General features: G+C 34.8%; 1 protein-coding gene across 3 annotated transcripts in view; it reads left to right on the plus strand.

Annotated features, from left to right (window-relative positions):
* Window positions 1-25,814, plus strand: part of KCNH7 (potassium voltage-gated channel subfamily H member 7) — a 212,126-nt gene that overhangs the window by 109,384 nt on the left and 76,928 nt on the right. For 2 of the 3 annotated variants that reach the window (XM_071747510.1, XM_071747511.1), the window contains exons 3-4: window positions 14,970-15,125; window positions 23,219-23,251. In XM_071747510.1, coding sequence (XP_071603611.1) covers window positions 14,970-15,125; window positions 23,219-23,251 — 189 coding nt within the window. The remainder of the gene's footprint in view (window positions 1-14,969; window positions 15,126-23,218; window positions 23,252-25,814) is intronic. The other variant, XM_071747512.1, reaches the window with a different exon arrangement.

Consider the following 25,814-nt stretch of genomic DNA (forward strand, 5'->3'; position numbering starts at 1 on the left):
TTTCTGCTCAGATAACTTTATGAAAATTCTACATTCATCAAAACTCTTTCAGAAAAGTATTTCTGTAACAATTTTTCAACCAATCCTAGCTCAATTTGGAGTGTCAAAAGCGAGATACAAAGTAATTGTGAAAATTATTTTGCAAATGCACAGCATGGGCATGAAATTGCACATGATCAACATTTGCCCAGATCAACAGCAACTTATTCAATATCTGTGTAGTGAAGAAGAAAATTAAGCCCATATTTTGGACACTGAATATGATTTCAGAAGATCTTGAACAGAAATAATTTTTCTGCCATGAAAACAGCAGCAGACTTGCTTATTGTCTCTTTGCTCAGGGTCACAAAGCCTGATTTGCTTCTGAGGAAGGGGAGCACTTCAGTTTCATTATACCAAGTTTTACAGGGATATCTGGAATGTCCTGTAAAGTCAAGTAAACTGATCAAAGCAAGCACATAGAGCTCTATGCCAAAATTCAGGTGTTCTGATGCTCAGTATGACACAATGACATTTGGGGTGGGTGTAGCTAGGATGTTGACACAGAGGGTGTTCCTCACAGGACTGTGGTGCTGCAACAAACTGATCAGCTGCCTTTCTTTGCCTCTGACAGAGTCAATGGCTGATATAAGCTGAAGAAAAATATGAGGAGAGAAATCTTAACAATAAATTTTTCAAAACCAGAAAAATGTGGGGACAGGAGTTCAGATTTTACTTCAAATGACATGTTTGTATGGATGGATTTTTTTCCTAAATATTTTTCCAGGTCTTAGATAAATTCTTTTACACACAAAGGTCTTAGTAAATATCTCCATTCTTCCACTGTCATTTCATATATTTGCGCAAAGCATAAGATTTTAACTGCAATGTCTAAACAATATAAAGGTAAATAAAGTAATAGGATAAGTACTTCCTGCTGACCATATTCAGTAGGAGACTTAAGTGAATGGGACTTCTCAAAAGCTAAAAAATTGTCATCTACGTAAGTGTCCAGTTGAATCTCAGCCAGTGGGCTTCATTATACTCTTTATGGGTTTTATCGTTTTGACCTTTACCGCACAGTAAATTTTGCCCTTCTTGTGGTATTTATAACATGGTGTATGCCATACTTGCAAAGAAGATTACCACAGATTTATCTACTGCAATTAGAAAAGGATGAGCTTACAGTGGACTTTAGTGGTTGCACGCCACAGAAATATGCATATTGTATATACTAAAAAAATATTATCTTTAAATAAATAGACAATTTAAAAATTTGTGTTATTAATGTCAGAAATTACACTAATATAATGCAGTTTAGACATTGTAATTCTTGAAGGCAATGTAACACTGATTAAATCTTTCACAAAAGTAAACATTCTATCAGGTATTTAAGAATGTAAAAGCAGGGTTTTGATCTGATCGTTCATTTTCTCATCTTCCAAACTTTAATGTTACAAGGAAGCTACACTGGGGAGTTTTGATAGTTTTGAATGATTTTTCTGCACTCATATTTCTCTATTATTTTGGTATTCTCCATTTTTTTTCAATTGCTTAGTCCTGCATGTCATGAATGACTCGTTCATGAAACCATTAGATTTAACTACTGTCTATTAGGACCAGTTTTCCTAAGCTGCATGTACAACCTGTGAAAGAAGATAACTCAGAATACTTAAGCCCAAACCGGGACACCAGTTACTTGCTAGAAACACCTTCTTGTCTTATATTTAAGAATAACTTACTGAATCCTTGCAAAAGTCCCATAAAGTTATAGTTTTGGACGAAAATAGCCAATATAAAAATTTAGTTAAACAATTCAATTTAGTGAACAATTAAACTGTAAACAATACACTTTTACAATAAAAGGTGCCAAACAATCGTGACCATTAATTAGTGTTTTATGTATAGAACACATGGTTTTATACACATGCAAATGTGTGTACTATATATATATTCAGTGTGTGTGAGCTGAAGGGGACTGTACAGTGAAAACACTGAAGCACTTCATTGCCAGCCACCAATTCACGTGAGTTAACTACCTACACATAAGTCACACATCTGCAGGTTCTACAAAGTTCCATAGAAGCCACCACTCAGAATGAGATGATTGGACAGTACTAGTAAGATGTATGTTAATCAGTTGCTGAGGATCATCAGCTTAGCAAATTGAATGATAATCAGTGTCTAGAGGTATTAAACTGCAAAATCTACAAGAACTGAATGAATCAAGTAGACTATTATGAGAGAAATGTTCTTAGACTTATATTTGCAAGGGACATTTTCAAGACTTGATATGTGCTGACTTCGCATCTGCCCTTTTTATTCTTGACAATTGGCCACAATTTCATTGCAATTCAGCCCATACAAAACAGAGCGAGATTATAAGCAGAGTTCACTTCTTTTACAAATACTTCAATTATGAAAGTTGTGTTAAGAAACAGCACATGGAACGCAGAGTTTGACAGAATAGGCTATGGCTGTGAACACTGCATCATTTTGTATTAGGAATCCCATTTTGCACTATGCCTGAAGCAAGTTATGTCTGAAACAGGTTACTGTAATGCACTTGAAACAGATGTCCAAAGGAGGCTGGTAGACAATTGTGAGAAAATGAAAGCCAAGATGGCAAATAAAAGGTCTTAAACTCAGAGACTCATTCACTTATTTTTCTACACCAAGATTCATGGGTGTTGTAAATGTGCCAAAGCCCTCTAGAAAAACACATGAAGCAAAGCACAGTCTTTGAGCAGCAATCAAATTTGCATCTTCTAGGAAACATTAGGAAGCATATTTAAGGAAAAACTTTATCAGTTTTCAAAAGTATTATTTGTTCTTGGGGTGAGCTTGCCTTAGATATTCGTCTATTAAGTCTGTATTTCTTCCTTTCCTATATGGTCCCCAAGGAGCAAATCAGAAGCCAAGAGTGAGAGTGTGTACTGTATAAGCATCATTTACTGAGAGATGCTATGGGATTTACAGTTTAAGAGGAGTTCTGAGGAAGCTTGCATAAGTGATAAAAAGGAAACACAGGAGGCAGAGCATCTCATGGGAAAGAGACTGAGTCACTAGCTGTAGGGTCTACAGTAACAGGTCTTTGGAATCACCCATTTTGATGGAGTGGATTGGGTCCGGATGTGTGCTCTGAACTAGATATCACCCAGAGAGACCTGATAAGAAAATACAATTTTATTTATTTAGTCAACAATTGTGCTCAACTTAAAAAAAAAAAAAAAAGCTACCAAAATAAAATCTTACTTACTTTTATCGTATTTGCACTATTTCCTAAGAAAAAGCAATGTCTTGCTATCCAACAGTTTGGATTTAGATACTCAGCTTAGAAACTCAGTGGAACTACTTTCCATTCTTCTAGCAAAAGCCCCCTACCTAAAGACATTCCAAATTTCTCTTGGACTATTTTGCCTGGATTGGGCAAATATCTTCCATCCTGTCCATTAAAAAAAGGAGGCTTAGAGCACACACACACACATCCACAAAGATAGGAAGTCACATGAAGTATTAAATAAGCAGTCAGACCTCAGTCATGTCCTAGGGCAAGAGTCCAGCAACTTGTGGGAGGGCACTATGCCAGCCTAACAGATGGACGTACATATGGGTAGTCAGGACATCATGTGAAGCCATCAAGTATGGATACTAAGGGCATGATTCCAACCTAAGAACATCAGCTTTCTGTGAAGGTTAAGGGGATGTTAAGCTGGATTTACTTTCAAAAATAAATAATAAATTCCATGGCCATGTCTGGTAAGTTATGCTCTTAGTTAATCAGGTAGAGTTGGTATGTGAAAAGATTTTTTTTCTAACAGAATCATTTCTAGGTAAAGTTTTCACATTTCACAAGAGAGGTTTCATTCTGACATAATAAACATGTATTATGTGCAAGGAGATGTAGTTACCATGATTTTGCAGTAGCAGTACTTTGACCCTGCATCACTATCTGGCCTGTGCCTTTTTCCCAAAAGGAGACAGGAAACAGCCATTTGAGCAGTGAATGCAGCCCAAATGCATCCTCTGACAAACATCACCGGGAGGATCAGAGTTGGGAACCACTGCTCTTTCCTGATGATGAGAAAATGAGAACAGAGGCATAATACCTCCACACATATTGCCCTGGAGAGTATTAAGCTAGCTAGCATTGCTGATGCATCTGGCATGCACACCCCACAGCATGCATCAGGCATTTTCAGCATCTGTTGCTATGTCCATCAGCATGAGAGAGAAAGATGTTTGGAGTCATGCCTTGTGAATACAATTCACTGCCACAGCACTGTAACCCAACCGTGGGCCTGCAGATGAAATGCAGTCCCACTTCTCACTAAGGTCAGAACATAAAAATCGTAGTAGATCATGAAGGGCTTTTTAAATTTTACCAATTCATTAAACAGAGCATAGGAAACTTCATTCCCAAGTGGAGGGGAGAAGCAGCATCTAGGTTTTTGGAGCACTGTGTGTGTATTCAGACCAAAATTGAGCACTGATGTCCTCTTTCAACTGAAATGAGACGTTCAGGAAAAACAGTAGAACTTTATGAAGATGAATAGTGCATAGGTTTTGTTGATTAACAGGATTGCTCTGTTTCTTCCAGTCTTGATCTAAAAACATAAAAAGAGGGAGGACCACTGCTTCCTCTGATTTTTTACTCCAGAAGATACAGCTTGAATTACCTGCTTTCAGTTTCCACTCATTTAGGTACTTTATGCTAGATTCAACAGCTCCTTAGTATTCAGTACTTTTTCCATGAAGTTACTGATTTGCAATGCAAGTCACTTCTCAGCTACTTTTCACTAAACAACAAAGACTGACATCTTTAAGATTCAGACCAAAGGGATTTTGTAAAGAATACTATTCCTCTGGTCTTTTTTATGGCCTCTCCAATTTTTCAATATCCTTTAATAATTCAGATGCTAGAAAATGTATGCAGTAATCCAGTTTTAGTCTCCACAGTGTTAAACACATAGTGAAATACTGACTGCTTCTTCTACTTCTTTATGTAGGGTATGCTGGCCATTCTTGCATATAATCCTATTGTTTCTTTTGTGAGACAAGAATATTCCAAGATATAGATTCCAATTTTTAGCATCAGCCTACATTCCCTGGTTCTGTAACTGTATGATTAAATTTGCCATTTCAGAATGCATTTTTTTGCATTTAATGTCCCACTCACAGAATAACCCAGTTCTTCTAGTGTGATGCATTATTATGTCATTAGGCAGTTCATAATTAGTTTTTGATACATTTTAAAAGTAATTAAAAAATCCATACATTTTAAAAGTGGTTTTATATTTTCTCCAGATCTTTTAAAACCAAAGTAATGCCACTCTGGTAATTTCTGTGGATTTCCCCTAGAAATTCTGGCACTGAATTGTGATCTTCCATTAATGACATTTTGGAAGCTTACAGTGAATTTGTAATGTTCTTTTTACAAGTATTGTGCTGTCACTATAATAGAATATTGTATAGCCATCAGCAGAATATCTTGTGTCAGAATAGCACGTGTCTATAATGACTACTTGGTTGGTTTTTCATACTAAGAATATAATAATCAAATCAGATTTCTTGTCCATTAATAATGTCTGCATTGGCATAGAGAGAAATATTAATTATAGCCCTGTCAGGTATTACTTATTAAATTAATCAAACATCTCAAGTTTCATTATTTTCCTTAGAAGTGATGTCGGGCTCATTGCCATAGCAGTCAATCTAACCACTATGTCCCTTTTATGAATGCTGGCACAATATTAGCATTGTTCCAATATTCTGGAACTTTGCCCAGCAAGATTTGTTAAGAGGTTAGATCAGAGCTGTAGACTGCTGAGTTGTAGACCTAGACCTTTGATTACACTATTTTCATGTTTGCTGATGTTTTGGCTCTAGTAAATAACTACCACGCTTCAGAAATATTACTTAAAGGATTCATCTGGTTGTTATGTAATAATTATCACATTTTTAAATAATTTTACAACAGCTGTTGTTATTGAGATTTTTATGGGCTTTCGCTATTACTGGAATTATTTTTTTGCTTCGTACTTATTCTCTTTAGGCCTGCTCTGATGTTATCATATTCCTCTACCAACTTGCTATATTTCATACCTCTCTGTGGATGTGTATATACGCCTTTCTACATTCACTATATGCAGGTTAATTCCTATTTGCCACCTTTACTTCTGCAGTCAATACAGCTGGACTTTTAGCTAAGACTTTCAGCATCTTTGAATCATTAATCTTTTCTTATCTAACATTTCCATTATTAATTCCAATTTTCCATTCATGTGTTTGTCTGACTTCTCCTCTCAATTATTTCCACTTTTTCTCAACCATAGAAAATTACCACTTAGAAGAACCACCATTTTACTGGTTGGAATTGTTCTTAGTTTGCCTACATTGATTGCAATCAGGTCAGGAAAACTACACCTAGGGCAGTCATGAACTTCTAGTCCAGTAAGTTATTCATACTTATCACTTCTAATGAGATCTTAAAACTACATCACGTTAAGCATGAAAACTTTCCATTAAAAACCTTTTTTTTCTTTTTACAAAAATACATTTTACTTATGGGTTTCCCAAACTTCCACTACATTTATTAATATGCATACAAAATCCCACAGTTTTGTGTTGTCAAGAATTCCAGAATACCACATCCCTTTCAGCTACTTTGTTTGTCCTAGGGGGTTACTTCTACTTCTTTTATGAATCCAGTAGCTTGACCACCCCTTGTAGCTTTCTTACTGATGAGCATTTCCTCATAACAGCTGTTTCATACAAGAAACCCTCAGTTTGTGTCTGCCTGTTGTCTCCCTTCAGAAACACTTTGCTGTATCACATTTAAGTACTATAATGCATGAGCTATGACTGACACTGAAAAAGATGACTTAATGCTTTTTCTACAACTTTGGGTTTTGTGTATTTCTAAGTACCCACAACCAATTAACTTATAAATCATCAGGAAGGCTATTTCCATGTGCATGATTTTCCACGGGTATGATTTCCATGAGAAAGGCATCTATATTTAGGAAATGTGACTCTTTCCACTTGACCAATGGAACTGGATGCACATTGCACTTGTGAAAGTTTTCAGCAAGGACAGCATTTCTCTTTTGCTTCAGGGGATCTGCTGTTGATCTATTTTTCTATGCTACCCTTCATACTGGATAGCCATTTAATGCCTTCTTTTTTGATATCTATGAAGAACAGTATCACAAAAAATGTCATGTCCCTGAAATGGCAGAATGAGTGTGAACAGAATCTGGATCACTCCTTTACTTTGTAGTATATTATGAAGCAATATCTTGGACAAATGAAACAAGTTACTGAAATGGAGTTCTGGCTTTTTTTAATACTCTATTCTGCATTGTAAGGCTACTCAATTAGTTCTTAAAATAGTTTATGTGGTTTAATTTGGGAAAATAATTGAGGTTACTTTCACAAAATTGTCTTAATCTGCACTTTTTCTGCAAGATGGACAATATTCAACAAGCCTGAGCTCCATTTTCAATGAACATAATAAGACATTTCTCAGTTGAATGCCCAGAGGTGCATAGCTCTAATGAGGGTTTAGAAAAGAATAGCTATAGGGGAAAAGAAAAAGCAAATGAGAGAAAGAGAGAGGTAGAAAGTAAAGAAAAAAAAATCTTCAATTTTAGCATTTACATTTAAATGCATGCTAAGTCTTAGCCAACTAGCTAAAAAATAAGAAACTAGAGCCATTATTTATCAGCTAGTTGTTTCTTGTAACAGTTATTTACATTTAAGGTATACTTAACCTTAAAATCATCATGTAACATTTGTAAACAGACTTTTAAACTCTGCAGCTCTTTATTTTTCTGTTACAAATGTCTAAGAAAATATGTCCTACTGTTGTTTTTCACCTTGAGCTATACATCAGGTATTTGTTGAGTCCTATGGTTCCTATGTGAAGCAAAAACTACATGTAATTCCACCGAATTAATGTAAACCCTATTTCTATGACCTTTTCTAATTAAAAATTTTCTGCCTTGATACAGACTGAAAAATGACAGTTGCTTAAACTAGTATGTCAATGTGTGTTGATACAACTTGAAACATCATATAACAACCTAATTGTCACAGCCATTCGTTATTATTACTTCGTCTACATTATTACATTTATTTCACCCACCTCTTCATCTTCAAAAAAAGAATCTGATATTTCATCACTGACATTTCTCAGCTTGTACTGATCTATTTCCATTCACACTGGACACTGGGAATTTTTTATTGTCTGCTGTCATATGTTGGGATGCTTTGTGGTTTGTGGCACTACAGTCTGGGTTCTTGTTTGTTAAACTCTACTCAAGTATATCTACATTTTAATACCTAGCAGAAAGCTCTTATTTTAGCATGTCTATAGATCAAGTGTGTCATGCAGCTGAGCAAACAATGAATTGTCTAGGTATAATTATTCCTGAAAATTATTTTTTATATATTTTTACTAAAACGAATGCTTCCTGCCCAGTTATTCAACAATCAACTTGCAAAGAGTTTAGACTTAACAATTAACTTTTCTCAGAGATGTAGCCCCTTTGAGCAATCTGCCCTGACCTTCCATGTGTGACTGCTCAGCACGTGGTAGTACACTGTACGTGGTGCACTCCAAGCCTGTCACAGGTGCAAGAAACCAGGCACAAGATACTCAGCTGCATAGGCAGAGACAGAAACACTCTCAGTAACAAGTCAGAGACATTGCTTTTCAGAAACAGCACTGCTTGCTATTTTCTTATGTAAGAAAAGACAAAGAGTAATAGAGATTTTAGACCAAGTTTAGGGCCTAAATGATTCCAAGTAATACTGTAATACTCATGTTTGAACACACCAACTTTGCAAACTGGCAGTAGTGAGAACTCATCCAGAAAACAATGTCAGACCCAGCTTTGATGCCACAAAGCATGTAGCAGAGTGTACCTCTGAGAAAGATCAGTTGAGAGAATGCTCAAGACTGACTGTAGGAACTGGGCCTCCTGACTTCAGTCTGTGCCCTAGAGAAATCCCCTCTGACAAAACTGAGCAGTAGTTTTAAAGTGAACTGACACAGGAAATAAAAAGCCTACCCTGCAATTTCTGCACCAGCTGTGGTTTCTTAAAAATTAGTCTACATATAGCCTGGCACCTAAATAAATTTTCCCACTTTCATCTATAAACAGTATTCAACAGTTTTCACTCTCTATTGATTTCTTGGTCTCTACCTTATGGGTGTAAAGCATCACTGCTTGTTTATTTTTCATTTAATTTTTCTTTCTGTGCTGAATATTTAATTGTTCTATAGCTCTGTACAAGTCTATGTATACTTAAATAAAAAAGCATTAGGAAAGCATCCTCCCATATAAAACATGTTCAGCATTACAATCAACCACAGTTCTATTAGTATACGTGTAGATATTATAGTTAGGAGGTTAATAATTTTTTTGAATGCAGTAGCATAAGGAATGCTGGAGTGAGCAGCTGAACAGTGTTTATCTAGGTATTGAATTATATTATAAATGGGATTAAAGGCCCAGAAAATGAGATACTTATATAGGCAAGTCTAATAACAGACTCGTCCACAGCCTCCAGAGGGCAATTTTTTAATTTGTTTTCTAGTATTCTCTAAACAGTAAGTTAATACCTTAAAAAAACCTGCATCAGTCCTATAAATCAAATCTGAGTATCAGCAACCGTTTCAGTGATGGAATGAATATCTATTTGACTTGGAGGGTAGAGTAAAATGTCAAAGGCAACAGGTCATATTTAATCATGTAAACTCTCCAATATCAGTCAAATTACACTCTTCTTGTTTCTACCTTTTCCCCTTAAAAAAAGCTACTCAATTGTAAAGGGATAAAATACATTTCAACCTGCTATCTATTTTCAGTTGTTCTCTGCAACAAATTTTTTAAAATAGACAGTCCTCCAGATACATCTGCAGCATGTTCAATGGGAAGCTTGTGAACTCCCCATTTTTTCACACAAGGTAGCTCATTTTCAGTCAGATGGAATTTGGAAAATGGTGACAGTAAGGCATAGCTCAGAAGATACAAGTAAAAGGTAAAGAGAATTGTGCAATCCATTACCTATTTCCTTTTACATGGAAATATACTAGACTTTTTAATAATGTGGAGCTGTTGTCTATTAAGTTAATTATGAAAATGTGATCAAGAATCTCTTTGTGTTACCCTTGTTTCTTTATTAATTTCCTGGGATATATTGCTTTTATGGATTCAAATAGTATCATCTTTAGTCTTAGCATCAAGTTTCCTCCTATTCCTTATGTGTGCAGTTACATAAGAAATGGGGGACAGGGAGTGAAGTAACATCTGATGGTGATTTTGTCCTTTAGAACCAAAACTTCGGAGACACTTGGACAGTAAAAGCCCTATTTAAATTTTGTCAAAGATTGGAAAAAATGACATGAAGTGCAAAGATGCAAAGTGCTGTAGGTAAAACCAGACAGAAATATTTATTTTGTGGGGTTGTTACTGAAATGAGCAAGAAGCGATATGGTCGCTGCCTCCAGTGATCTGATTCTACATCACTAAGGACTGGGCAATTTTCTCAATGCAGATTTGGTCACTCTTCTGCTCTTTTTATTATATAAACAAGCAGAGTAAATTGTGAAATTCTATTAGCAAATAGTTTTAATTGACACAGAAATGGGCTTGCAATGGCATTTAGATCCCTTTAACCTAAAATCATGTGAAATTCTGTAGGATTTTCACATGACTATTTTCAACTTAACACTACAGGAATAGAGTTCTTAGTTTGATTTGAGAATGAAAACAAACCTTTCCAGTAAGTCCACTAAAAACATTATTCATGGAGACATGCTGCATTATTCCTGGCTTTTGCTTGAATAAATCCAAAAACTAATACTTTTTCAGACCTTGATTGGTCATGGTGAGTCTCCACATCACAATACTCATCATCCCTCTATATTTGACAAACTGGCTTTTGATTGAATATTCAATATACATCCTGTATATTGAACATATATATGTGTGTGCACTTGTCTGTAATTGCCAACAAAAGCTCAACTATGTACCCTGTTTGCTTAGAGTAGACCTCAAGGAGGAGGCAAATAGGTTTCTGGATTTTAGGCATAAAAGGACTTTCTTTAGTGATAAGTCACAGAAATCACAGAAGGCAGAGCAAATATTCACTGGGTACTCTTTTTCTTCCAGTTTCCTTTTTGTTGTTTCTGATCCCTAAAGGATACAAGTTGCTTTGCTTTACTGGTCTCATTAGTAAATTAAAACCAGTCATTTTCAGCTGCCATTCTTCTGCACCATTCACAATTTGATGAGAGCTCTTTGCCCTGTTAAAACAGGGATTTAACTTGTTACCAAAATCTTGACAAAATATAGAAAAAAAATTTTGGCTTGCTGCCATTTCTTTGTTTAAAGTTTGGCTGCAACCAGATATGGAGCCACAGGCGATAACATGTGAAGCTTCTTCATGTAGAAGTATTCTGCTTATCTTTAGGACATTTCAAGAATGCAAAGGCCTTATCAGCAGTGTGCAAGAGTCAGCCTTATTTCACAAGGTTCTGTACCTGCCTGCCAACATTGCCTTCCATCTAATTCATCCACTATTCAGTCCCTGTGATCCTACCACACTGGTCTGTGTAGGAGCATGACCTTGTCCTTTACCTGCCAGAATCTGGCATCAAAATAGATTATAAACAGCAGTCTGGCCCAGAGAACAAGACTTGAATTACCAGCTTTTACTCCTTGTATTTGCCATGCTGGTCATGGTGGACAAACCCCAAAGCCTCAGCCCTCCTGAATGCCCACACAAAACAATATGGTATTTCCTTCCCCAAGACCAGAACGTACATTTCATTTCAACAATTTCCCTTTACTTTCTAGCTGGACAAGTATTGTATTGGACCTGAATAAAAAGAGTAATCACTATTCCAAGACTTTCCCCAGTCTGGAATAAGGAGAGAGAGATTGTCCATGAGGAAGAAAGAAAATATTGGATTTCAGGAGCTAAGGATCTGGTAGAAAGGTAGAAAGCTTCACATCCCAAAGAAAAAGATTCCATGAATGATGGGTAAAGTCAAGAAGTTTTCTGAACCTTCACATTAAACCTCCCTCAGATTACCTCTCTTTACCCAAAGAAGTTATTTTTAACACTGGGTGATCCATGTGAGACGTGCTAGGATGAAAGGACAAATAAGGCTGTAATTATGGATACAAGATAACAAAGTCCAATTGGTTATGTTTTTTAATGTTCTTTATACTTATGCAAGTCAACTTAACAGAGGCATATTATGTTTCTACTTAATAAACACTGATAAGATTATGGAAGAGTGAAAAATGAACCTATGAAAACAACATATACTTCACCTCATTACTAAGAAAAATGAAAACTATAATCTCAGTAAACAAATTAATGTGAAACATATTTAGTTGTATTTCTACTATAATCTATAGTCTAAGATTTTAAATTAAAATTCAAGGTGTAAAATCTGCTAATAATATGTTCTAAGTTTGTGCTGTGAGATGAGAAAGGCAAATCCCAGACACATGATTACAATTTTTATTGCTCACGAAAAGCACTTCTTACTGTTGAAATACTCAGTATAGAGACAAACCAAGGAAAAGATGCTGAGTGCAATGAAGAGCAGTGGAATGCCAGAGTCCAAATAGTGAATAAGAACATCTATAAACAAGTTACTTCTTAATATTTCTTTAATGTCATCAACTAAAAGCTTATCTTTTAAATTTGCTAGTATTCTTTCTTTGTACCTAACTTATTTTTCAGTCATACCAGTGATACTCTTCCTTGTTATTGTGTATTTTATTATTGCCATTTCAACAGAGATAGATATTGGTAGTTGTATGGCAGATAAAAATTTCTGTACTAATGAAAAACCGTGAACAGTGACTGCAGCAGGCATTGTCTTTTGGTTTAGTAGCAGAATTCCAGTCCCAGATATTCTCACAAATTAGATATTCTTTGCCTCTTAAAAAACCCATAAAACTTTGGCCTAGAGAACTGGACCCCTTAGCCTTCTGGTGACATTCAAAGAACTATGCTGAATAATACCAGATACGATTCTTTCCCCATTTTTGTTCCTAAAATTTTTCTACATAGAGCTTAAATTTTTAACCTTGTGACCTTGTGCTCTTTTTGCCACATTCTTAAGCTGTGCACTCTTAAACAGACTCTGCATCTCCCCAGAGATCTGAATCCCTAGCTCAGTTCAAATGAGGTTTGTAATTGTTTAAGGGCAGAATGTTCTACATAAGCAGCAGATAGTGTCATTACTTAGCACTGTGGGAAGCATTTCAAAAGCTGAAACAGCCATGCCTTCAAAAGCAGGAAAGTTTTTAAAGACGTCTGAGGCTCTTCATCATCCTTGTTTTCAAAAACTGATAAACATTTGATCCACTTCACTTGGTGTTTTTTAAAGCCATGCGTGCCTCAACATAGCCCCACTTCCAGTCCTCTATGTTAAAGGTGTCTAATTCAGGGATATCTGCCTAAACCTATAAATCTGTGTATCAAAACACAGTCTATTTCACGAAATAGGAAGTATTTCCTTGCAAGAAAATAAATAATATAATTTTGACTGTTTAAACTCCATATGTATTTTTATTAGTAGCTAAAACCACAAAGATTATTTCTAAATTCTCTTCATACCCTCTGTTTAACCAGTCTATGTTGCAATGCTTGGCCTGCAGCACTTCTATTTTTAGCTCTAATGGAACACTCTTAAATTGCTTATTTTCTGTTTACTAAAGTCATTGAGCTTGTAACCATGGCAACTGAGGCAAGTACCACAGCATAACTGTTTTATTAAATGGATTGAAGGTACAGCTGCAAAACTTGAATGTTGATTTCAGCAGCATGTTGATTTCATACATAGCTCAAACTGTCATATATACCACATTACAGCAAGTTCTCCATTAAATATGAGGACCAAGAATCTGATTTTGGGTATAACATTATAAATCTTCACTATCTCTCTCCTCAATAGCAAAAAAAAAAAAAAAATTAAACAAAAAAAAAATTAAATTTTAGATTTTGTCAGATTGCACAGCCTGTCAAGTTTCAGTGATTACTGCATTTGAATCAATAAATTGCAGATTATGTGCCTTAAAGCAGTCCCTAGTCATTACAGAAAGACACCATCTCCCAGCTGTATTTGCATTAAGCTTTTATCTCATTATTGTATTGCTTACAGTGGACACAGTATTTTTTGAACCACTGTGTTCTGCTGGGTTAACAGAAGGAATAAATCAAACTAATGACCTTGTTGGGTGAAATGTCTTAAGAGTTATACTGAAAAAGTAACACAAAGAATTGTTTAAATATGTAATTAGGCATTTGAACGAGAACACTGAGAATCAGAGGTGCTGAGAAATTGCACCTTCTGTTCGTTTCAGCATAAGCTGGGTGTGCTTAATAGATATGAAAACTAAGATACTTTTAAATTTGTACTTCAAATTGTATATCTCAGTTAAATCAAAAGCTTTCGAAGAGCACTGAAAATTATTATCACAGTTTAGAAGGTTTTTTTGTGATAGAATATAAAAACCCATATGATAACAAATGTAATTTTTTCCCACAAACCTAAACATTCTACAACCCCCAAAAGATTGAGAGCTAAAATAGGAATGGTGATATATTTACACCCATAAATATTTAATGCATGATTCATCCTGTTGTAACAGAACCAAAAGCTTGAAGAATGTTTGACATTTAGAAGAATAGAGCTCTGCTTTCTTTGCTAGTGTTGTGGTTGGAACACTGCATTGCTACTTTTGGTACTGTCTCCATATCACAAGTCTGTCTTTGTAGGTACTTCCAATGAATAAAAAACAAAGTAAAACTGACTTTTTAAAAGACAGATCTTTTGGAAGGGGAAAGATGTATTTGCTTTTATGAAAATATTAGAGAATAGTGAGAGTAATGTGGAAAAAAATGAAGTTTCCTTTAATTTATGTATTTCTTGCCTGTTTTTTCTCCATCTGCAGGATCTACCTTCATTTGCAACACCCACATAATTCCGGTGAAAAATCAAGAGGGAGTAGCAATGATGTTTATTATTAACTTTGAGTATGTAACAGATGAAGAGAATGTGGCATCTCCTGAGAAGTGCAAGCCAGTGTTGCCATCCAAACTTGTAAATCGTAAGTTATTCATCAAAAACTCCCTGCTTACCTCTGCTTTTACCTGGGAGAGTAATTAACCTGGGCAATAATAATAAAGAAATTATGCAATCCCCATTGTTTGATTCATTCATAGCATTCAAAACAATAAGTGAAGCAAACCTGTTATAAAGTTGGTAAGATAGTCTGTGAGAACTTTGGTAGTATTAATAGCATGGACCCTGTGAGTGCTGCTGGGACATATAAATATTTCACAACAGTGCATTACTCTTGACACGTATCCATTATGAACAAAAACTGCAAAAAAAACTTTATAATACAGCCAAAATATTTCACCTATCCCAATTCAAAATTGAATATTTCTATTTTCCTTCTAAATAAAAAACAGTTGGCAGAAGGTTTGATTAAATTAGACTAGAAAATGCAAAAAAAAATGTTTCAAAAAAGTTTAAAAATAAAAACCCATGTGATTTCATCAAATTTAAGTGTTTAGACTGGTTTGAAAGATGCAGGGTTCTTTTTGATATACAGGAAATGCTTTTGTTTTCATCCCACTCTGGAGCGTAAGTATTACCAAAATCAGAAAACTATCCACAAAACATAGGTCCACCTGCCAGATCTAGACTGGGTGGCTTTCTGTCCCACTCTCTGCAGCACATGTGCTGTTTTGTTGACCTTCACTCTGTGCAGCAAGAGCACATGATCCTTCTGCTTTGCATCTGCACTCACATAATCTGCTTTTACTGCAAGATTTCCCAGAACACGTCCCGATATGTACAAGCTCTTAGTAAATCACAGCACACTCTAATAGTGAGTGTTCACACTTTCCCCTGACTGGTTCAGCAACAGTTGGAGAATACCTTTTCACAGTGTAATTATCTTTACCATTAGTATGATAAAGCGACCTGCAAACTAAGTTTTCTGATTGTTAAATCAACACTTCAGCTTTTTATAGATAGGATACAAAGCCTGGCACCATTCTCACTGCAAGAAGCATAGGGAGAACTTCCCTGATGGAAGCACCGTGCGTTACCTGAAGTGATGGCACAATCTCTTATTTTTAATGCTAGGTGTGTTGAGAAGGTTCTAAGGAAAGGGCCTGTAGATGTGGATGCAACAGCATTATTAGGTTGCTTCTGATGAAACCAGCCTTTACTATTTGTGATAATCTAGACTGTCTGCATTTCATCTTCTGGATGAAATACATAGGATCTCACTCAAAGATCTGATAAATTGAAAGATGTACTGGAAAAGATATAAATAAAAAGTACCTCCATAATATTGCCAAATTATTCACACTTTTAAAAGACTGAAATTTAACTAGTTGGAATACTAAAAAATACTAGTTTCATTAAGCATGGAAAGAGAACTCTGACTGAATCAATACAGATGGGCCAAAGTGTAGATATAACATTATGGAAAGGAAAATTCCGATTACTGGAAACTAGCAGTCTGCAAATAATTATTGTCCACCAAATAGCACGTCTTTTTTTAAAGAGATTCCTTATCATACATACTTAAATATGTATTATAAATAATTATTGTAAATATTCTTTAAAATATATGTTTAAAATCTTGTGCTTTTATGCTTTCTTTTCTTATTCTTGTGGTTATTTGTTTAAATAACCAATACAATAGTATTTTTCATTCTTACTGAGACACCAAGAAAATATTTTTCTTTTTCTAGTAATGTTATGATAAAAATCCCATTAAGGGGTATCAGAAAAAAAAAAGAAAACTGCGCCAAAAAAATAAAACTATAAAAATTATATCAAGTAAACCCCACTCATACTCTATTTCTGTTTCAGGATGCCATGTTTTGTGACTTTTGAACACTGTATTTCCTGGTTTTAAAAAGCAGGTTTATAATATAAATAAAATTGTTGAGCTGGTCCATGCTTAATGTGGTTTCATCAACAAATTAGAAGGTAAAATATCAATTGAAAAAAAAAAAAGGAAAAGGTTGGGGGGTTGGGGAGGGGCAGCTTCATGTCCTGGAAAAGAATTTTATGTTCTGCTATCTGCAATACATCACTACATTTTTGAGTGTTGTCACATGCCATATTTTAAAGTGAAAATCCTCTAAAGAGGTCATCCACAAAAAAACCACTCAGTCAAAACATCATTCTCTTGTTTTACAGTATTTACACCTGACATAGACGGGGGTTTCCTCACTGAGAGATCTTTAAAATAAGTAGTTAGGGCTCCAAGCTCAGCACAAAATAAAGATCAAGGTGAAAAAAGAAGCAAAGAAAGGTGTCTTGAACAATTTTCTTGCTAGTCAGTTCATCCAGATGCCAGAAACTGGGAGAAACTAGAACAGCACATGGTTGCTCTTACTCCTGCCTAATTGCTTGTGGTTTCAGAGCAGACTGTTATGTGGGCAGAATGGGAAGAATAGTGATACAAAATATGTTATGTAGCCAAAAATTCCTCTTGGCAGAGAAAATTCTCAAGAAAGAGGGCAACCAGTGCAAAACATCTAGAAATAACTGTACAGTCCAATGGTAGATTTGAATTTAAACAAACAAAAGCCCTGAAACTTAGAAAAAGCAGATATCGATCAATAAGATGCAAAAGAAGTCACAAAAATGGGGGAGTGTTCACCAGTAAAAACATCTTTTTAAATCCATGCTCTCACCATAAGAAAGGCAAACAGAAGATTCTCTGCAAGGAAGTTAGGTTTTCTCCATTTTACTGTATTTATAACATAAAACAGCAAGTAAAGTAGGTAATCTGTTTTCATTGCTATTGTAAAAAAATGAATGGTAATAGATAATAACCGGTTCAGGAGAAAAAAAAAAAAAAAAAAAGAAAAGCAAAAAGATTCCCTTCAAATCTAACAACCGATTTAGAGAATAAAAACAGAGAGGGAACCAGACATGTAACAAGTGCTATACATCTCTATCAACCAAGGTAAGCAGCAGCTAATGACAAAAGACAAAAGATTTCAGATTGTATTAACATCTACTAGCCAGAAATACATAGGTCATGAGAGATTTCTTTGCAGAGCTTCTTAGATTGAGTTTTCTCATATTAGAATGTCTTTTCAACATGAGAGCAAATAAAAATAACTGAGTCAGGTTGCAGGAGAGCAGAACTAAAAGTGAATAGGAAACAAAAATATTGTAGTTCTATATAAAATAAGACAACTCTTCCCTACTATCATTCTTCCACTAATAGATTTATTTAGAGTTGACATCACATGTATCAACTGTAACTTTGAAAAACCTTTCCTTTTTCTGAAGGCATCTATCCTGCCAGCTGCAGCCAACAATGAATTCTGGTTTTGAAGGCTCTAGCAGAAAAGAGGGATCCAAATCTGTTAAAGGGTGGATGCACTTCTAAACAAATTACAGACCTATAGAAGGAAAATGACATTTGCTAGGTTGAGTTGAGAGACTCCACTTAGTTCTGCATAGGCAAAAAATTAAACACTTAGCAGCTTAATACTAACACATATCTTAAATATTATTTGCAAGCTCTTTGGGATAGGGATCCTGTCTTTTGTTATGTGCTATTGGGGTGGCTTACACAGCTAGGTTCTGATTCAGCATTGGGCTTGGCAGATTATGATAATAACAGATTATTTTTAAAAAATACAGAATGTTGCCATTAGTTTGATGACCACATATGAGTATAAATAGAATTCTTTCTAGTCTGATGTTCAAAAAGCTGAATAGGCGGTAATGTGAAAAGTGAAGATACTGACTTCACAATAGCAGTGTAAAAACCCTTTCAGCTGAGCCTTTTGATACCTTTATTCTTCCATTCAGGAATTTATCACTAGTTCTCTATGGCACTCTGACTGGTGTTCGTATAATGAAATAGCTAAATTTTGGAAAATTCTAACATACACTGAAACGGTAGTGAACTACTAAATGACAGATAACTGATTTTTCACTTTTTTTCCATTTCATTACATCTGTGTTTTTCCACAGTTCTATTTTTAAATATACATCATTTCACTAGTAAAACAGATTAAGTTTTTATTCTTATACAATTGTTTTCTTCTTGGGGTAAAAATAAATATCCCAAAACAATCGTCGTATCTTTGCGTTTAAACTTCTCACCAAATTTATTTAATACTATAGCTGTCCCAACTTTATATTCACTCAGGTGATGAAATTTCTTCTCCAGTTTTCATACAATGAGCAGTTGGAGTGAAACTTACAGAAACTGGTTTTTGGGATAGATGTCCATTCATCATCCTGTCAATTTTCCTACATTTTATCTCATTTCCAGAATAGAGGATTTTATTAATCCTTAATTCATCTTTTCTAAAAAGTTTGGGGGATTTTTTTGTGTTACCTTTTCTTAGATAATGTAAATATTTTATAATTCCAGAAATTAACTCCTATACCAAAGGGTAAATAAATAACTTAATAAATTTACCCCACTTCAATCTATCTATGAAATGCTTGAAGAGATAAATACTGGCTATTTTGATAAAAATAGATTTGTTTAGGATATTAAAGTGTTAAGATCAAATATTTTGGTCTACATAAGCCCTAAAAATAGATTTTACTCAAACTAGATTTAGCAAGACACTTATAGACAGAGAACTCCTTCCTGTTAGACTCACTGAAAAAGGAAAAAAATACCAGAGAGCTTTCTGTAGATTTTCTATAAGGAACTGCTTTAAGAAGAGATGCGATTTTATACCAGTTCAGCTAAAAATCTCTGTGAACACTACTAAATTATCATTTAAATATAACTACTTAACAGTTTTAAACCAAAATGAGATAATAATTCCTGTAGAGTATGCTTTACATACTTCATTAGGCTCTTTTTTATAAACTGTTAAGATTGTTTAACTTCTGTATATAAATATGGCCTTTAAATCATCTGCTGAGAAAAGAGAATGTAAGTGGCCAATTTTATTCCCAAATCTGTTAAATATTCCAATCCAGCATGCTCATCCACTCCACTAACTTGATGAGGAATTTTACAGAAATTTATGTAAGCAGTGGCATAAATTAATATTTGCTTCTGGCACCTGTTTCTGTTCTTCAAAGTTGTCGAATACTTTGCATCTGTAAAGTCTGAGACTGCAAAATATGAAAAACCTATCCTGACACAGATTGGACACAGAAAATCACAAGACATTTCACATTGATGGAAAGTCATAGATTTGAGGATACTATCTTTGATATGTAGAATGTAGCTGTAATTTTTCTACTCAAAGTAGACCATCTGTGGGATTGTAATGTACACACACGTGCAATATGAGAAAACCTCTTAGAACTCTGCTTCTGAGCTGCCTTCATGTTTGGCCCCACATAGAGCACGCTGCATCTTTACTGGCCTGTAAGTGCTTTTTCTAACATATACTACAACCCTGTCTAAAGGTTATTAATATGGAGGCTGAAATAGCTGAAGTCAGATGAGGTAACTTTATTATAAGTTTATTCATTTAACTTCAAAGCATCTAGCTAGAGGTACTAACCTATAAGCTAATACTGGTTCCCAAACACATGTTAATTACCTCATGGGAGAAAGCTCATGAAATTATTTGATTAAGCATATAATTGCATTCTGCCAAGGAGGAATATTTGAGGATTGTCTTACCATTTTATCACTTCAACTCTATAAACCCATTAAAGACACTCTGTAATCATTACTTCAGTTCCTTCCTCCAAAAGAGAGGATCTGTTATGCATCCAATAAATGCATACTTTTTTTATTAGGTTCAAACAAAATGACCGGGCTGATAATATTACTAAAACAGATAAAACCACAATCAGAAAACCTCTCAGGCAAAGTGCTTACACTTCACCAAGACTAGGTATATTATGATCCTTCCAATGGAGTTACATCTCAGAAGTTGAGATCACTACATCCACTGAATTTACAAATAAAATGAGCACAACTGACATGAAAATCAAGCCTTTCCTTTAAGTCAAAGACTTAACTCAAAAAAAGGTATTTGTTTTCCTCTGTGCTATACAAGTAAGCATAGCAGCTTAGTGAGAGACAAGTTGTTTGTTTTGGGTTTTTTTCCAAACATATCTGAACAACTATGTTGTATTGAAATACTTTATACTGTTTGATGCATCTGAGTTTGCCACATGGGACACAGCACATATAAGCAATAGCAACCCCTGACATCGTCCAAAACGTGATGTGAAATTTGTCCAGGGTCTTATTTTTAGCTGCACCACTGGGAGCAAATTCATCATAAGCGAGGGCTAGTCAAGCAAAATTGTGTTCAGAAGGACAAAGGTTTCTATTCTAGCCAACCAGCAGCTCAGCTCTGACAACCCCAGTGTCAATATGTGTATTTGTCTCCAAGGTAAATTTCAGTGAATTTTAGGTGAACTGAGAAGTGTTGAATTCTTAGCTAAGGACTGGAGCCAAACAGCAATCACCAGTAAAAGGCAGAAAGACCTCTGGTAATTTCAGCTTCAGTTCTCCACAAATACTGAACTGCCTAATTAGCAGAACAGCCATTAAGATAAACAAATTCTATTGGTCTCCTTTTACAGACAAAGGAATACAAGTGCAGCAGCTATATTTCTGTTTCCTCATATGGCTACTGTTGGGGCTCAGATTAGAAAGGAAGCCTCCCTGGATTCAAGCCACTGTAATTAGCTGTTTGCATTACAGCCTCTCCCAGCTAGGATCACAGAGTTACTGCGCTACATCTTGTACAAACATTCAATTAAAAAAAAAAAAAATGTAATCGCTGCTTAAGGAGGTTTCAAACCAAAAAGAGGGAGTGACACAGCTTTCAGTATCTTTCAGTGGAGGTGGCTTGTGCACACTGGACAGGAAAGGCAACACAAGGTGACAATACTCTGGCAATGAAGAATGCAAATTTTTCTTTTCTTATTTAAATAAATACATAGTAAGCAGGAGAAATTAAATGAATTAGTATGAAAAGGAGTCCTGGCTTGAACTAGATCCTGGAGATTACATCCAGTCCTATATTTTTCTTCATTTTTACCAGGTCTGTTATCTATTCATTTTTTTCAGGACATTTAAAACAAGTGGGTTCTGTGAGATAACTTGAAGGCTGGGATAATGATTTTGCAAAGCCACCCCACATTATTATATATACCCACAGGAAAGTATAAAGGCAGTGAGTTTTGCATCATTTTGTGATGGAAGAGAGAGACATGTGCCTCTTATTCAAAATAAAAGCTAGCACTGAAAACTTAACACATTTGTGTACTTGATAAATTGAACTACAGATTTTAACCTTGAAGAGGGGAAATCAAAACTACCAGCATGCCTCAAGCTTAGAAGAGGACTCAATCAGATAGCAGAAAAAATATTTAAATGGATTTGAGAAGCTTTCAGATGGACATCGGTCATAAGGAATATCCTTTGTAATTTATATAATTCAACATGGAATAGACATTACTTTAACATAAGGAAATAAAATAAAACAACAGATAAAAATCAAGGGGGTTACAACTTTTGTATCTGATTTCTCAGGCATGTAATCCTATCGTTGTTCTTTTACTATAGTAAGGAACAAGGCACAAGCTGGGCATTTCAGAGGCTTGAAAGTGATTGGCAAAAACATAATTGGAGAAGTTCTCTCATGAAGACAGGACATGTATGAGCTCTGTCAGACATAGAAAACTTATCTTAGGTCATACTTTGAACAAGTTTCAGTGAATAAAATCTGTTCATGCTCCGAAGTTTATGAATTTTTCAAATTTTCAATTTGTTTCTTTCAAACAAAATTAGCATTTCTGATCCAAGAAATGAACACTAAAAAATTAGAAGAGGTTCAATTTCATGAGAAATAACATGCTAGTCTGGATACTTCTACTTTAGTTTTTTGTCTGAAACATTAGCCAACCTGGTAATTGAAAACATCTTGATCTATGCAACAAACTTAGTAATTATCAAAGTACTCCTTAATGGAATAGTTCTTAAATTTTCAAAATAAAAAGGCAATGTACTTTCAGAACAATTCTTGTGCAGATTGCATATATTGTATTTTAATTCAAGCTACCTGAATTTGCTTCTAAAATGTGTAGAAAATTGATATTCTAACTTCTTTTCCTAATAGTCTGTTTATTTTTTGAATCTGCTTGGTGGTTTGTTTTTTTTTTTAAACTAAAGCTTTTTGTAAATCTAGTTTAATTGTATTTCAGATGGTAACAACCTTTCAAGTGGCTCTTCTTCAGGTAAATCTATCTTCTAAAATTCTATCTACTACAGTCCTTTTATTGCTTTGTTCTCATTATTTTATTTCAAGATCTCATTACATTTTACATAATTCTAGAAGAGTGCAAGTCAAAATATGGCTCTTGCTCCCACTCTGAATACTTATTTCTGCAAAACTATAGATATAGCAGCTAAACTATTTAATTTAGTATAATTATATGACATAAAACTCAAATGTAGTCATAACTTTTCATCTTATTATCACCAAATGTTCTTGTATGCAGAGCATTAAAAAAATTCAATCAATATATGAGACAAAAGACATTGCAGAATTTGGTAGCAGGATATAAAAAGCCAGCATTAAAACATAAAGCAAACTTCTTCAGGCTTCCTGTCTCAGAGAAAAGCAGTATTTTTTTAATCTATGAAGTCTGGCAAGGAAGAGGAAGAAAGGTTGAGAATTTCTTGGTAATTTTATTCAATAGATAGAATTAATTATTTTTCCAGCTACCAAATAACCCCACCATGTTGTCAGCAGGACAGCAAAACACTGTGCTAGTTCACAAATTCTTTGCATATATTTGCTGTGATCCTTCCTATTTTGCTTAATTGTAGTTATTTGATTTTTTATTCTTCCTGCTTTTAATTATGTCAAAGAAATAAAAATGCAGGAAGTAGGAAAAAAGTCTTTTTAAAAATGTTTTTACACAAAAACACTGTAACTCCTAAAATACTAACATAGCAAGTAAGATCCAGTAAAATTACATCAAAATTTGGAGGAACTGGAAGAAAACTGGAAGAAAAACAGGGAGGTAAATGTACAAGTTGATCTGTCTTTTGAGAGAGACCTTGAGAACATTGTTCAGACTAAATTCCACTGGTCAACCACACACATCATAGCCCTACATATAGCAAGAGACTTTATTCCCTTCCTTTCATGTTTTGACAGGCCACCTCAGAGGTCTGTGTGTAGACAGGAGGAAATGGAACTAGATTATTCTCTTAGACATTCTCAATACGACTTTTTAGAAGTATGGCCTGAAGACAAAAGCATGCCATCACCAGAACAGAGACAAAAAAACTTGCTCACTCTGAAGGGAACATTAAGAAAAATGCTGTTACTAATACTGATGGAACTCAAGTGCAACTTTAATTTTGGCACTTCAGCTCTTCTGTTAGATTCCTCTGAAATTTAAAGTAGACTATACTAGAGGATGGAAAACGAAAAAAAATGTGTGTATGCAATATCTGAGAATCACAAATTTAAGCTTCTAAAGTTAATAATTGGATATGCCTTCCTTTTCCTGCCTGAAAAGAAAATAAGATTATTTAATGCGCAGAGCAAGAAAATAATCCACTTATGTATACTTCTCTGAATTTGGGGGAAAAGAACTGAAAAAAACCCTCATAACTGGCTCTTGCTGTAATTCTCTCTCTTAAGGCCTGCTGAGCCCAGACCAAAATAATGCAGAACCACATGCCTCAGAGTTTGCATAGAGCACATCCAAGTATTCGCTGCTATTTTAGACTGTCAATGTTTGGGAATTCCATTTCTCAAAACAATTGCTTCTTTCAGTCTGTTACATGAGCTGTTAGATAGTATTTCCAAGCATTTGAGCAGCAATTCAGTAATTGCCAGTGTCTATACTTCTGATAACCTAAATCCTGAAAATTCCTTAACAGTAGGCATTCAGTTATAAGAGTATCTCTCACTGAAGAGCTGACTTGTATTACTTGAAAGTAATTTTACCAATTGTTTAGGGATGCTTCAAAACAAACATTTTTGCATTAATCCTTGCTCTGGAGGATAGGCTGTAATAATCAATGTACCTTACCTGCATTTGTAATATCTCCCCATTTAGAATAGGTTGATCTTTGTGGATGTAATTAAGAATTCAAATTTTCCATTAATATTAACACTTAAGAATTCAATTCTTATGGGAAAGTAAACCTATTAATTTTTTTTATCAAGATTGGTTTTTTCCATACACTTCTTTCACAAAAATATTAACCAAAACATTTTATTTCTGTGAATTCTAAGTATCTTTTCCTTTGACTTCCCAAAATATGAGACAGAATTGAAAAAGGCTTTCAGAAGGAAAGAAAAAAATTATTTTAATTTGGAACTTTGGAGATAACTACACCTGTGAACAGTTTAGAAGTGTCCTTTCTTACCTGCTGTATATTTTTGAATTGAGTTCTACTATTTAGAAACTCCAGGGGTTAGCTGACTTGGCACAAAGAATAAATGCAACCAACAGATTAACTCATTTGCAAATTACTTATTCAGTGAAGCAAGGTTTGAAAGGAGGAGGTGGAATGTAAACCTGGAATTGTGACTCAGACTCAACTGCTTTCCTCAATTGCTCTTGGCAAACCACAATTACACAAATCTCAACTCAGCATTAAGAAGAATTTGGCAATTTAGTCTTTAGTTTCAATAAAACACAAGGATTTAATGTAACTTTATTTGTACATTTATAGCAAAGAGCTGCTCACATTGCAAAAACATTTTAGTATTGTAAGCCAAGATAAATCTGCTCTGACATCATACCTACACAAAGCAGGGGTTGTCCACTTTCA

This window comes from Heliangelus exortis, chromosome 6, assembly GCF_036169615.1.
Source record: "Heliangelus exortis chromosome 6, bHelExo1.hap1, whole genome shotgun sequence".
NCBI classification, from domain to species: Eukaryota; Metazoa; Chordata; class Aves; order Apodiformes; family Trochilidae; genus Heliangelus; species Heliangelus exortis.